General features: G+C 36.7%; 1 protein-coding gene across 2 annotated transcripts in view; it reads left to right on the forward strand.

The window, feature by feature from the left end:
• Positions 1 to 14327, forward strand: part of LOC143877157 (tRNA/rRNA methyltransferase (SpoU) family protein) — a 47229-nt gene that overhangs the window by 14541 nt on the left and 18361 nt on the right. For both annotated transcript variants that reach the window (XM_077379028.1, XM_077379030.1), the window contains exons 11-19: positions 238 to 351; positions 2541 to 2803; positions 3994 to 4242; positions 4335 to 4490; positions 7067 to 7204; positions 7349 to 7591; positions 8024 to 8151; positions 9431 to 9554; positions 12950 to 13114. In XM_077379028.1, coding sequence (XP_077235143.1) covers positions 238 to 351; positions 2541 to 2803; positions 3994 to 4242; positions 4335 to 4490; positions 7067 to 7204; positions 7349 to 7591; positions 8024 to 8151; positions 9431 to 9554; positions 12950 to 13114 — 1580 coding nt within the window. The remainder of the gene's footprint in view (positions 1 to 237; positions 352 to 2540; positions 2804 to 3993; positions 4243 to 4334; positions 4491 to 7066; positions 7205 to 7348; positions 7592 to 8023; positions 8152 to 9430; positions 9555 to 12949; positions 13115 to 14327) is intronic.

Here is a 14327-nt window from a genome sequence, read left to right on the forward strand (position 1 = left end):
ATTTACTACTTGTAAAGGTTGAATTTATGTCAAGACCAAGGTTTTAATGTCGGTTTCGGTGTCAATTTCAGCCACCACCGAAACAGAAATTTTGGCCGAAATCATGTAAAATATGGTGAAAATTTTCAGTATTTTTTCAAATTTCAGTGGAAATTTCGGATTTCGGCTGAAATTTCGGACATTTCGGCCGAAATTTAAAACTATGATCAAGACCTTGATATTTGCAATGCCATTTAGTTTGTGAGCAGGTTCTGGAAGCTGCAGTTTCTGTGATGTGCACCTGTGACGTGCCACTTGATGTACTCTTGCATTTTCTTTCGACAGTACCACGTGAATTTACTGATTATGGTGGTAAGTTCAAAATTCTTGGAAGTTGTTTTCATCAATGTATATCTCATATATCCTGTCACTGATATGGATTCTTTTGTAGCTGCATATGATTATGTGTATTGTGTTATATATTTCGTTACATAATAACATATTGCATAACTACCTCTAACTCCTCTCCACTAAATTTCTAGATTATCAATATATATGCATGATTGGAAATTTTAGGTGTTCATCTTTCTAAAAGAAAAAAAATACCACCTTTCCATCTTCTCCTTACATATTGTATGTCTGTTTTTTTGTGGGGGAGGCGTAACATATTAGAAGCATTAGGGGCTGTTATGAGGCCTCATAATTCATAAGTGTTTATCTAAAGGCAGCTATCCCGATGGAGTTGGCAGAAGCCTACTCCGATTGTCTTATGCTTATCAATAACTGGATGATGCAATTAACTTCGGCAAGCACTCCCAAAATACCTATTGAAATACAAAGAAAAATCGATATCATAGCGTCATCTACTTATCTCAACCTCATGCTGGCATCAGCAGTTTGCTACACAGATTCGATTTGAAGAAAATAAAAAATTAAAAAAAGGAAAATTTAAGTTGCATTTTAAAGTTGTTTTTGGAAGGTTTTGAAATTCCTCTAACATCCCAAAACCGTATGGTAGTTTGGAGGCTTCTCTTTCTAAAAATTTATTTGGCGATTTCTCGAGGCTGATGTTGGACTGTTGTAGGACCAAGAACTAGAATTAGAAGGTGGTGGTAGAGTGAGGAAGGAAAAAGGGATGTTCAGAGGGGCAGTCGGGTATTGTGGAATCCATGACGATTGGTTATAGTTCTGTTGGTTGTTGTTAAGGTGATATTTTAGAATGGTAGATTGGGAAGACAGCAGTGGTACCTGTCCCATATAAGGTTAGATATCAGTGCTAGGAAAGTAATGTGGTGGTGGTGCTGCTAAAGAAGTAATGCAGTTTTTTGGAGATTGTTGACGAAGACAATGGATTAATTGGAAGGATTGTAGTGCTGGAATCTGGCAGAGCTTGGTCGGGTAAAGTTTCTCTTGTTTTATTTGTGGTATAAGGCACGACCATCGATCAATGCAAGAAGAAAGGGCCCACACTGTGCTGTTGTTGTTTTTGTTCAGATCTTTGGCTCAGGGTATGCCCTGGCCAATCTCCTTTGATATTACGTAATGCCAGGAGGGACTCCTGGTCCCCAATGTAATTACTTTAGTATCAATGAAAATATGTCATCTTTCAAAAAAAAGAATTAGAAGGGGGTCCATATTTGGGATTAACTTGGAGTTCTAGGAGAATCGATAGAAATTGTGAAGTTTTCAGAAGTTATACTCTGGTATGAATAGTAGCTTGCCTTTTTTTTTTTATTTGGAGTCTTTTTAGAACTTTTTGGTGGATCTTTTGATTTTATCAATTATAGGGACAGATCTAGGCCTGAGATTGGGCTCAGCTTTCATGAGAGTTGGAAACTTTTGGATAAAAAACTTCTTTATGTAATTTGTGGGATTCTTTCCTTAACGGGAAATAATATCACCAGTACCGTATTTTGATGTTCGCACTCCTCACTTTTTTTAAAAGTACGGAAATGATTTTTGGGGCACAACCTGTTTAGGCTGTGGTCCATCTAATGGACAGTTTGGATCATCCTATGGTGCGGCCCATACGGTACTTTTTAAAAAAGTGAGGCGTGCGAACATCAAAATACGGTAGTGGTGATATCATTTTCCAAATTTTATTAGCATCATATATTTAGCTTTTGCTCAGGACTTCTATCCATTTTTGTTGTTTTATTAGTTTATCCATATCTAACAACATTGAGCAGTTTGATCAGTGTGTTTTTGTTTCATTCCACTCTTGTAATATTGCCTACTGAATGAGGATTCCAAGTAGATTGATTGCATTGCTGTGTTCCCAAAATTGTACCTGGGACTGGAGTAATTTTCAGTTTCTCTTGAATAATCTCAGCTCTATTTAGTCTGGTTCTTCCGTTGCAGTATATCAAAGTATTCTTTATTTGGACTTCTCAGCTTGCAACTTATTTTTCTGCTTGGTTATTTGAAACATCTTGTAATTATTTCGATGGTTTCTTATGTGTTAACCCCATCAGAAATTGAACACACATAATTCAATTTTTGTATGGCTTGCTTTTCATTAGAGGGTGGACTTGATTCTTCTCTTGATGTTGTGCATCTAGGTTCCTTGAGAGGGAAGGTACGGCGATGGTTTTCTTCTAACAGTACTAAACATTGTAGCTCCGATTACTTTAGTACTGAATTGCATGATTTGAAAAATCTTTGCAATTTTCCTCAAAGGTTTGTTAAGAATCATCATTTGCCCAATGCTTCTATAACTTATGATGATGAGGACTTGGATGCATGGGGCTATGAGGTGCAAAGGTGGGCAAGGGTGCTTTTTCTTGTAGTCACCGACGAACATCATTTGGAACCGATATTTATGGTACACCTTCCTAACCTTTGTAATCATTATTTTTTATGGTTTTTATGTTCTTATTTCACAAAATTATGTTGCTACCATGCTTTATTTTAGTTTTTATTTTTATTTTTTAAGCGAATTATGTTTTAATTTTTTGTCCTCTTACTTTACTATCAAGCTAAACTTTGATGGATATCATGTTTATATTATTTTCTGATAAATAACAGGCGTTATTAGTAAGGAGACAAATAGACACGAGAGAAACTACGCTAATGAACGGGAGGAGGCTTCCCAAAACTCAAGGGCATCCTTGAAACACCTTTGGTTAATGACTCTGTAACATTATTAGCCTATATTTCGATAAGAAACACCATTGTATAGATTTATGTTATCGCCTGGTCAGAGATCTGATAATTTATCTTGCTATGGAGTTTCTCCACTCCCACCGCCCTGAGTGTAAAATTTATCAGTGGGGCTATTCTAGTGGTAGCAAAAGATATTTCACTCTGATAGTTGTTGGTCATGATATCCATGTTTCGGCTGTGGCTTCTATGTAATCAGCATTTTTACCTTGAATATGTATAATGTTTAAACATTGTCAATATTGGCATTCTGCATGAATGCACACATGAGATTTTAAACTTTAAAAAAAAAAAAAAAAAAAAAAACTTTCAGATGTATATCTGGAGAAAACTGGGAAAAAGAATATTTAAAATATATAATTAAAAAAACTATAAAAGAGAATATTGTAAAAATATCGCGGTATTTATCACGGTAAATGATAAAATTGAAAGTATCATGATTTTTTTGTAAAAATCTCGGAATTATTTTGGGATTTTGTCACTTTATCAAAATCTCACGATAAAATGAAAACAGTTTATTGTTCCGTTCAAGTCATTAATATGCGGCCCTTCAAATATATAATTAAAATAACTATAAAATAAAAATATCATAAAAATATCACAGTATTTTTCACAGTAAATGATAAAATTGAAAGTATCTTGATTTCTTTTTTGTAAAATTTCAGTCATTATTTTGGAATTTTTCTGTTTTATCAAAAATGTCATGATAAAATGAAAACGGTTTACTGTTCCGTTCAAGTGATCAATATCCGGGTTTTCTTGGCTTTATATTTTCTTTTTTGTATAGACTTTTATTTCCGCAGTTGTTGCGTAGTGATTTTATCTGAAGGCTGATACTTTTTTCTTTTGCAGTTTCTCCAGGATTATGACATTAATATCTGCACACAAAACCATAATTTGGAATGGATTCCTCAGAAGTTTCTAGTTCTTATTTTAGGCTTGGTCGAAGAGCTACAAATTGGGCATGAAAAATTGAATCGCTATGCCGCTGATGTCAAAACCGGGAAAGAAGTTGGCATGACTGTTGTATTGGATAAATTGAATGCACCACCAGCTTTCAGTGTTTTTGAAAAGTTTACTGGACGTTTTCTTTTTATGTTGGTATAGAATCTTTATGCAAATCATGTTTGTTGTATTTTTGGTTTTTGCAGATGATAATGTAAATGACATAAATAATGTTTTATGATATGCAGGAGAAGCTTGTGTCATATACGGAATCATCTTGTTCCATATTCTGGTCCAGCCCTATGAAAAGTGATGCAGATCTACCTTGTTCTGTTAGAGGAAAGCTTGGAGGCCCTAGTCGACGGCGTTTGGCTTCTCCGACAACTGTTGCTGTGTTGCAAGCTGTATGCTTATTTTTACTTTTAATTTATATCTTAATTAATAATCTATTTTACTGTTAAGTCGGATGGCTTGGCTGCCTAAGTCAAGAGGGTTGGTTTCGTCAAATGTTCAACCACTGTTGTTGTGCTATGTGACCAAATTCTGGAAAAATTTAAAAAGTCACTTATTTGCAAGTTTTCTTGAGAAGCTTTTCTTCCCAAAAATTATTTTTTTTGTGAATTTTTCAAAAATCTCAATTTTTTTTGAATTAGTCACGAAATTTATGACTAGTTCTTCTTTAATTCAAATTTCTTGCTAGAATTCGAAAAAAAACGAGGAGAAGAGGGCTTGGAACCATGATGTTTAAAGTATACAATTTACGTAACCAACAAGCTACGAAATTTACTTGTGCTAATATATTCATTTTATATATATACACACACACACACACAGAGAGAGAGAGAGAGAGAGAGAGAGAGAGAGAGAGAGAGAACTGTTGGTGCGCTTAAGCTCACCATTTTTTTGGTGCGCTTAAGTTGTTATAACGCCTCCCATTCATTTAAATGTTTGGCTCCCGCTGGGTCCCGCTTAAGCGCACCAATGGGAGGCGTTATAACAACTTAAGCGCACCAAAAAAATGGTGCGCTTAAGCTCACCAACAGTTTTCTCATATATATATATATATATATATATATATATATATATATATATATATATATATATATATATATGCATGTGTATGTTCAGGCCAGGGTAAAGAAGCAGAAGCAGAAGATAGAATTATATATTCTGAATTTCTGATTATTCTGAGACATAGAAATTGGAGACATACATCAATAGCTCATAGCTTTAGTGATGTGTAATGTTTTGGTTAATAGTAAAACTGTTTTTTTATCTGCATAAGCATTACTTTCTCTCTTTGTCCCAACTCCCAAGGAAAACAAATCCTTGATGATAAAGTTGAGGCGTATTTGTTAGATGATAATTGTGTCTTCACAGCTGAGTTGAGTGAAACTTAAAGATTATATCACTAAATGATAAAAGTTGAGTTGAGTGAAACATAAAGCTTGTATCACTAAATGATCAACACAGAACATGAATCTAGGTTTGACTTGAGTATTTTTCTCATGAGAAAGACTTCACGTGGCATGAAGAGATAAACTTGGGATTCCATTTATCACAATTAATTTAGATCACTAACAACCTGTTTATGTTCTACTAATCTCATGTTAATTTATTTTTCAACTAATAAAACTGTAGTATTCCCTATTGAAATTCAGCTGGATCAATATTTCCCTCCGAAGCACCCACATAAAAAGCAATAGTTAGGCTCTGTTCACCTGCCTTCTTGAGAAAGGAAAGGAGAAGAAAGTAAGCCAAATTTTCCCATGATTGGACATGATTTGACATTTTCCGCCGTTCACTTGTTTTCTCGGGAAAGCATAATGACACAGGTGGAAAATATAAATAATGACATGGAAAACGAACTTTCTTGCACTTTCCCTCTAAATTTTCTCACCAAAAGGGTGAGAAAATCACTTTCCTGAGAAAACCACTTTGCCTGCATACTTTCTTTTCCTTTCTCGGCCAAGTGAACAACGGAATTTTCTCACAAAATGAATTTTCTCACAGTTTCTTTTCCTTTCTTTTCCAGTTTTCCACGTCAGATTCTTTTCTTGCTGCTAGAAAACAAGTGAACAGAGCCTTAATTTTGCACACAAAAGTTCCAAACTACAGAAGCTATTTTCTGCAACGAAAACTCTGGTTCCTAAAACTTGTGTGTCAGTGTGTGTAGAGCTGGGTTCCTTCTGTGTTTCCATGTTTCTTTGGCTTTACTAGCATTGGCCTCTCCTTAAACTTTGAAGTTGCCAATGTCAATTCAAGTCAAGCTAGAGTATTTTACTGTAGTGAGATTGCCAAAGTCAATTTTTAGTAGGAGTTGATCACTGATGCATTCATGATGCAATATATCCACGAGCTATTCTTTGCCCATTGGTTTTTGACATCAGGAATAACAGTTCTATGATGTACTTGCAAAATGAAGCGTACTTGTAACTTAACATAATTAATAAGTCGTCGTTACTGCAGGACCATGGAGAATAAACTTTGTCACTTGTCAGTGCTGTAATATTATTCTCATTTGCTTTTTTGCTAGATGTTTCAATTTTACAGAGTGTAGTTTTGTAAGCTCCGCATATTGGCTGATTTTTCTTGATGAAATATCCAATTAGTATGAAGCACGGATGGCTCTTTTTGCTTAGCATTTTTTGTTTTGTCTTAATTTAGACTGGTCAATTCTTTTTTATTGCAAATGGTCCTTGTAGTTTATCCACATCTTATAATCCAATACCTTCGGTATTATCCTGTGTACATCTTCTTTTAGAATCAAAGGGTGAGTTGAATATTTTGGGGATATCTGATACCTGACAATTTTCCATCTTCCTCTTTTATTTCTTAGGATATTCTTTATTTACCTTAAATGGCTATGATTTCTCTGTCATTTGGTTTATCCTTCTGGGGATTCAGACATGTCTTAGGTGTTTTGGTCTCATCGATTACTTTATATTTTTTGTTGATTTCCTTTTATGTGATTGAGCAGATATTATCCGTGAAGACTCTTGCCGCCCTCTCATCATGGTGTGCCCAGTTAAGAAATGGTGTTTGGCTCGATTCTGCCTTTGCTTATTTATGGGATTTCTCTTGGAAAGTTATTTTGTCTCCTACATATGAATCAGAGGTATATGCTCAATTGGATGTGGAATTTTTGTCAAATTTTTTAATAATTCTATGTGATTCTAAAGGCACTTTATTATTCTGGATGGTTTTTTGTTATTCACTAGCTTCTTTCACTTATTCAATTTGCTCCAATGTCCCAGAGTAGGCTGGAGCAGAAATTCATCTGGCAGCATATGAAGCATTAGTACCTGTTTTTAAAGCGTTGTGTACTGCCTTTTCACCATTGGCCTTTGATTTGATAACAGCCTACAATAAATCAGCACTTGTAAATGAGGGGACCAGACCTTTGCTGGATCCTTTGGTTCTTAGTTTTCTTAAGAACATCAATGATCTCCTTGCTGTAGGAGTTTTGACCCGAAGCCGGCGAGCAGTCTTGATGAATTGGAAGGTGCTTGCTCATTTTTGCACATAGTTGTTTTTTAAATGCTTGTACTTACCTACCCTCAAGTGCATTTATTTACTGCAATTGTAAGGTGTTTGAACAAACTGGTTTTAACCTTTTCTTTTTCTTAATTATATTTTTGCATTGCCGAAACCTCATTTTTCATAAACAACATATAGCTGCATGGTACTGCTCGAAAAATTAGCTGCTTCTTTTGTTTATTAATGATACATTCAGTGAGAAGGATTTTCATGCTGTTCATTTTTTCGTAAACAACATATATTTGCGTGGTACTGCTCACAACATATATCTTCGTGGTACTGCTCGTAGAATTAGCTGTCTGTTTTGTGTATTAATGATACATTCAGTGAGGAGGATTTTCATGCCTTTCTTGATGTTGGAATGGGAACTAACGAACCTATTCGTAATGTGATGCAGTGGCTCTGTTTGGACTCTCTGTTGTCCATCCCTTACTATGCCATTGAGAATGGAGTTCGTTTTGGGAGTATGTTTCCATTCTTTTCGGATACAGCTGTCAGATGTATATTTATTGATCTTGTTGAGAGGTAAGGACTTTATTGACTTATACAATCCAGTACATTAGCTATGAAATTGTTTCCTTTAACATGTTCGTTCAACTATTTTAGCCCATTTGTTTCTCGTGTAAAATCTGGTTCTAGTTTTGCCCACTTGACAGAATACTGTAACATTTACATTCCTTTTGATTGGATCATGAACTATCAATTTCATCACTTGTATCTCTTTCTCCAATGATGTATGTGTACTCTCGATTTTTTGCAATCACATTGTTTTGGACTGTATTGCTTTTTATTATAGGTTGTTTGTGTGGGGTTGTTGTTGTTGTTTTTGGGGGGGGGGGGGGGGGGGGGGGAGATGAATCGTAAGTCGCGGTCCTATTAGGCTACCGCTGAAATAAGAGGAGCCACTTAAGTGAAGGCTATGCATGGGCCACGAAGTAAAACGTTAATAGGAAGAGGAATACGGTTTGGGTCCCAGATGATGTGGACAGGCCCCACTTCTTGGATAATAAATATTCTAAAATAATAACAAATTCCAAATAAAAAATAGAAATAAACCTAAACTAATTGAGTCCCTCATATAGTGAAAGAATATCGGCTCTCACAGGAGCTGGATCACATCAACACCTGCTTGAGCGCTAGAGTTTTCCACATATTCCTGGTCTTGGGCCATAGTGTCCATGGCTCTCATAAATTTAGAAAGCAATTGACGCAAAGGCATCTATCATGCAACCTATGCATCTAAAAGAATTTCTATGTCCATTTTTAACTTAGGAATTTTCTTGAATACTGAAAGATGATCCGTAAGTGAATTCACGTTTAGTGGCAATCAACTTTCCACCAACAAACAGGCTGTTGGCCTCCTTTCTTAGACATTGGAATCAGCTAACTGTTCCCACCATGAGAAGGTGCTAACATTTTATTGCTATTTTTCTCATAGTTTTAAAGCAGACATTCAATCGTATAGGACTTTCAGATCACCGTTCTCAATTCTATTGTAGGGTTATCACTAACCCTAACAATGGTACGTTCTTTCTTGCTTGGTTACTTTTTTTTTAATGGCATTCATGCTTGGTTACAATATGCCTATTTTCTAACTGAACTTCTAACTTTTCTATTGCTGTTTGTTTTAAAATAACCAGTTATATTATATCTGGTGGTAAAAGATATCCACGGACAGAAGTCTTTATTGCAGTTCATATTCCTATTTTTGGCCTTATATATTGAAGGCAGTGCAGTTAACAGTTTTTGAATTTATTGTAACTACATGATCAGTTTTTAATTGTTCTCATAAATTCATCTGCAGCCTTGAGAATGCTGGCGAAAGCTCTGTTTTACCCATATTGAGATCTGTAAGATGGGTTGTTGGGCATTTGTGTTCAGGAAGATTGGCTTCAATCGGTTCCTCATGTGACAGGATGGATGCTCAGGTTTATTCATGGCAATGCTTTGTTTATATATTTATTTATTACTTTTGGAATAGAATATCTACCTTGTTAATGCTTGATTTTGCGGGGAATGTTGCAATAACGTTTCCATCAGAGTGTTGTGAATAATATGGTGTAAGATGACTAAATGAACAAGTGAAAGACAATTAGCACTTTCTCTGATCCGGGCCATTTAGTGGTTAAATTTAGGATGGCAACTTGGATTTGCCATTCATTAGGTGAAAATGAAGTCGACCCTAATGGCTTCTAGTTGGGACCTTGAGATGATAAAGTGATATTTACACCCGCAAAAAGTTGGTTACGACCAAGGTTACCTGGAACGCGGTACGGGAACGGGTACGGGGTATGGTAGCCTGGTACGCGGTACGATGAGGGTAGGTTAAGTTAGTTGGCTATTTTAGCTCGCGGGTCGATTTGGAGTGCAAATCTGGGTCGCTCTGGTACTCTATATACATAATTTCATATATTTTACAAGAATATCATTCTGTAGTCTATACTACATACATTTAATAAACAAAACCAAAAACCTCGTGTATGCCATTCATATATATATATATATATATATATATATATATATATATATATATAGAGAGAGAGAGAGAGAGAGAGAGAGAGAGAGAGAGAGGAAAATGATTGTGAGCTTGAAGCTCATATAGCTTATATGAGCTTGAGGGCCCAAACACATGGGTCCCACATTTTTGGTGGTGATCCAAACAATTCATTTGCATGGCCCCATCATAGATAGGGTGTGTACCAAAAATCAGCTCCATTGGATCATCCTAACCCCTCCAAAAGCGGAGGGCAAAAATGGGCAAATTTGTGGCCAACGGTGTCTATCCATTTTGCCCTCCACTTTTGGATGGGTTAGGATGATCCTATGGAGCTGATTTTTTGTACACACCCTATCTATGTAAGGGCCTTTCAAATGAATGCTTTGGACCATCCTAACAATATGGGCCCACATGTGTTTGGGCCCTCAAGCTCATATAAGCTATATGAGCTTCAAGCTCACAATCATTTTCCTCATATATATATATATATATATATATATATATATATATGAGGACACTGCTCACCAAACTTATGGTGAGCTAGCTTGCCCAATCACATGGGTCCCACATTTTGGGGAGTGATCCAAACCATTCATTTGCAAGGCCTTATCATAGATAGGGGGTGTACCAAAAATCAGCTCCATAGGATCATCCTAACCCCTCCATTTGTGGAGGACAAAAATGGGGCACTCCATTTTTGTCCTCCACAAATGGAGGGGTTAGGATGATTCTATGGAGCTGATTTTTGGTACACCCCCCATCTATGTAAGGGACTTTCAAATGAATGGTTTGGATCATCCTAACAAAGTGGGCCCCCATGTGATTGGGCAAGCTAGCTCACCATAAGTTTGGTGAGCTTAAGCTCACCAACAGTTTCCTCTATATATATATATATTCAAAATGAAAATTCGAGTTCCAATCCAATCCATAATATATAAAATTTGAAGTTCCAAATATCACTAAATTAAGTAACAACATATATTGCATTCTCAATCTTAAATGAAAGCAAACAGAAAATAACTACGGTTTGAAATAAGAACATAAAAATATGAACAAACTTATAAACTATTGTGCAACTCTCTTTTCCTAGTCCACCGAAGTGTTCCTTCTATCTATGCATCTCTCCCTTTCGTGCGGGTCACCCGGGTCGCCATTTTTGGTGATCCAGGTTGCAAACGACCCACGTTTCGGGTCGGCGATCCCGGATCGTGGGTCGGAGGGTGAGAGGGCGATCCCGGTAACTTTGGTTACGACGCCCCCCTTTCATTTTGTTCTTGCTGTTTGTTTCTGGCAGTGTTTGTATCAGTTGAACTATAGCCTGTCTTTATTTTATATGTTCGAGGAGTAAATATATTCTCTCATTACTGATGAATCTGTGTGTGTGTGTGTGTGTGTGTGTGTGTGTGTGTGTGTGTGTGTGTGTGTGTGTGTGTGTGTGTGTGTGTGTGTCCATCCCTCTTTTTGGTTCTGGTAAATCCCTGAAATCGCAAGGTGAAACTTTCTGCAGGAGATGTGCATGTGGAAGTGCTGATAGCAAAGAATGCACATAGCAATGTGATTGAACCTAAATTTCTAAACAACATCAAATCAATGATGGTGGTCCAAAATGAGGTGAGTGAGAGAAAGATTTAACTGCAGAAAACGAAGGGAAATGGATCAACCATGCCTGTAGATATAAATATCCGCAGAAAGTGTGAGATCTAACTGTCAATGCTAGCAGAGAATATGAACATGAAAATACTCTAATTGTAGGACCTAGAAGCTATGGATATGGCAGTCCAGAGAGACATTAATGTGAGAAACTCCTAGAAGCAATAATTGTAATAGACATAAGTGGAATGATTGTCCACCTAAATTTCTAAGAAAATCATGAGTGAACTTAGAATAGCAAGATTGAAAAATCCTATGAATGGCACAAAACCAAGTGAGTGGCGGCCCAGATGATGATGTATCTGGAAGAAAAAAAAAATGATCTCATGAAATGTTATAAAAGGATAAAGAGCTTGGTATTGGGATTGAGTCTAGCTCAATGGTCAAGGCTTTGTTCTTCGACCTGGAGGTCGGAGGTTCAATCCCAGTTTATCTACCAAAAAAAAGAGCTTGGTAATGAACCAGATCGACAGAGGAAATTGAAACCCATAGGGTTTGTGAAACGATCCTCCTAATGCTGTAGCAGAACTTTTTATTGTTTCTACCATAATAGGTAGGACTGTAGGTGAAAAATACTAAAACAGAACTCATACTATTCTGAGATAACTGCCCCGTTTTCACGATATTATTGTGTTTTATTCAAAATGGATTGAAGAAAATGATCTGGTAATGAATTTCTTCAGGACACCATGGCTTGCGGGGAGGGCAGGGACTTAGGGTGTGTTAGGACAACATGCTTGTTTGTACTCGAGAAGGGAACACATTGCTGTCTTTTGGAAAAAAAAAAGACCCAAAAAAAATAAAAAAATAATTTGGTCATAGAGGGGGAGAAAAAGAAGGGTGACAGATTCTTGGTGGAGATGCGGCCGTGGCCATGGCAGCAGAGAGCCAGTAGGCAGCTGCTGCTGTCATTCCATTGTATACATGTACGTTTTTGTCAATATGTGAAAACAAAAAATGTGTTGAGATAACTAGAACAAAGGCAGAAGGTTTCACCTTTAAATCCATGTCAAACTGTATCCACCTTGCATGTCGAACTTGAATCCAGATGCGATTTTTTTTTCTCATATAATGGACCAGCCACAGATGGAAACTGAGGGTACTGTCGTGTTTATCTTCTGAAATTTGTCAAATGTATAGAAAGTTTCATCTTATTATTTTTTTGCTTCTGTGCAGATGATGTGGCAACTGGTACATTCTTCTTGGATATTGCATGTCAGCTGCAATAAGCGTAGAGTTGCACCCATAGCTGCGCTTTTATCTTCTGTTTTGCATCCTTCTGTTTTTAATGACTTACGCATGCATGAAACAAGTGACAGTGAGCCGGGACCTTTGAAGTGGGTGAGTGACATTTCCCTTTCTTTTTCATTTCTTCGTCTGTGTTGATATTACCAGATTATTTATTATGTAGTTTGATGCAGTCCGCGGAAGGGGTTTACACGCTAAATCAGTTCAAGATGATTGTAAGAACAGGTCCAAACAATCACTTAATCAAATATTCTATCACGAGATAATTAGGTTACCCAACAATCCCCAAAACTATCTAAAGAATAGATTTGAGGTAGAATAAGAAAAATCCAGCCAAGCTCCACTCTAAATCCACATTTTTGAGGACACAACCAAGAGGATCTCTTTGTCTCTCTCTCTCTCTCTCTCTCTCTCTCTCTCTCTAAAACACTATAGTATCCAAAACCCTAAAATTTCTATATTTTAACCACTCCCATACAAAAAATATACATAAATTTGGGTGAAAAAACATAACTACCCCTTACTTAAGGCTCATGTGAGCCCTTTGATGAGTCATGGCCCCCACACATGCCAATCCTTTGCAGGCCATTGTGCATGCTTTGTTGTGGGACGAAATTTATAGCAATAAATTATGTGATTCAATATTCATGATAGCTCTCCCTTATCTTTTTACGCTAGTTATGGATGAACTTACAGAGGGTATCCATGATGAGGTGCCGTGGTGTATGTTATTTGCAGATGACATAGTATTAATTGACGAAACAAAAGCACGAGTTAATGCTAAGTTAGAGTTATGGAGAACTACTTTGGAATCCAAAGATTTTAGACTGAGTAGGATTAAGACAGAGTATATAGAGTGCAACTTTACTAATGTAAGGAGGCGGGGCGAGGATGTGGTAAATATGACTGGACAGGAGGTACTTAAGAGGGATATCTTTCGTTATCTTGGTTCAATCCTACATAAGGAAGGAGAGATTGAAGAGGATGTTAACAACATAATAAGAGCATGTTGGTTGAAGTGGAAGCATGCTTCAGGAGTTCTGAGCGACCGTTAAATACCTACCAAGTTGAAGGGAAAGTTTTATAAGATAGCTGTGAGGCCAGCCATGCTGTACGGATCAGAATGTTGGGCCACCTAGAAGCAACATGTGCATAAGATGAGTGTGGCAGAAATGGGTTAGATAGAATTAAGAATGAAGACATCCGTAAAAAGGTGGGGGTGGCACCAATTGAGGAAAAGATGAGAGAGCACCGCTTAAGATGGTTTGGGCATATTCAACATAAGCCTTTGGATGCTCGAGTGAGA

This window comes from Tasmannia lanceolata, unplaced genomic scaffold (assembly GCF_043159265.1).
Source record: "Tasmannia lanceolata isolate RefF3 unplaced genomic scaffold, GAP_Taslan_0.1 ptg000005l, whole genome shotgun sequence".
In the NCBI taxonomy this organism is placed as follows: Eukaryota; Viridiplantae; Streptophyta; class Magnoliopsida; order Canellales; family Winteraceae; genus Tasmannia; species Tasmannia lanceolata.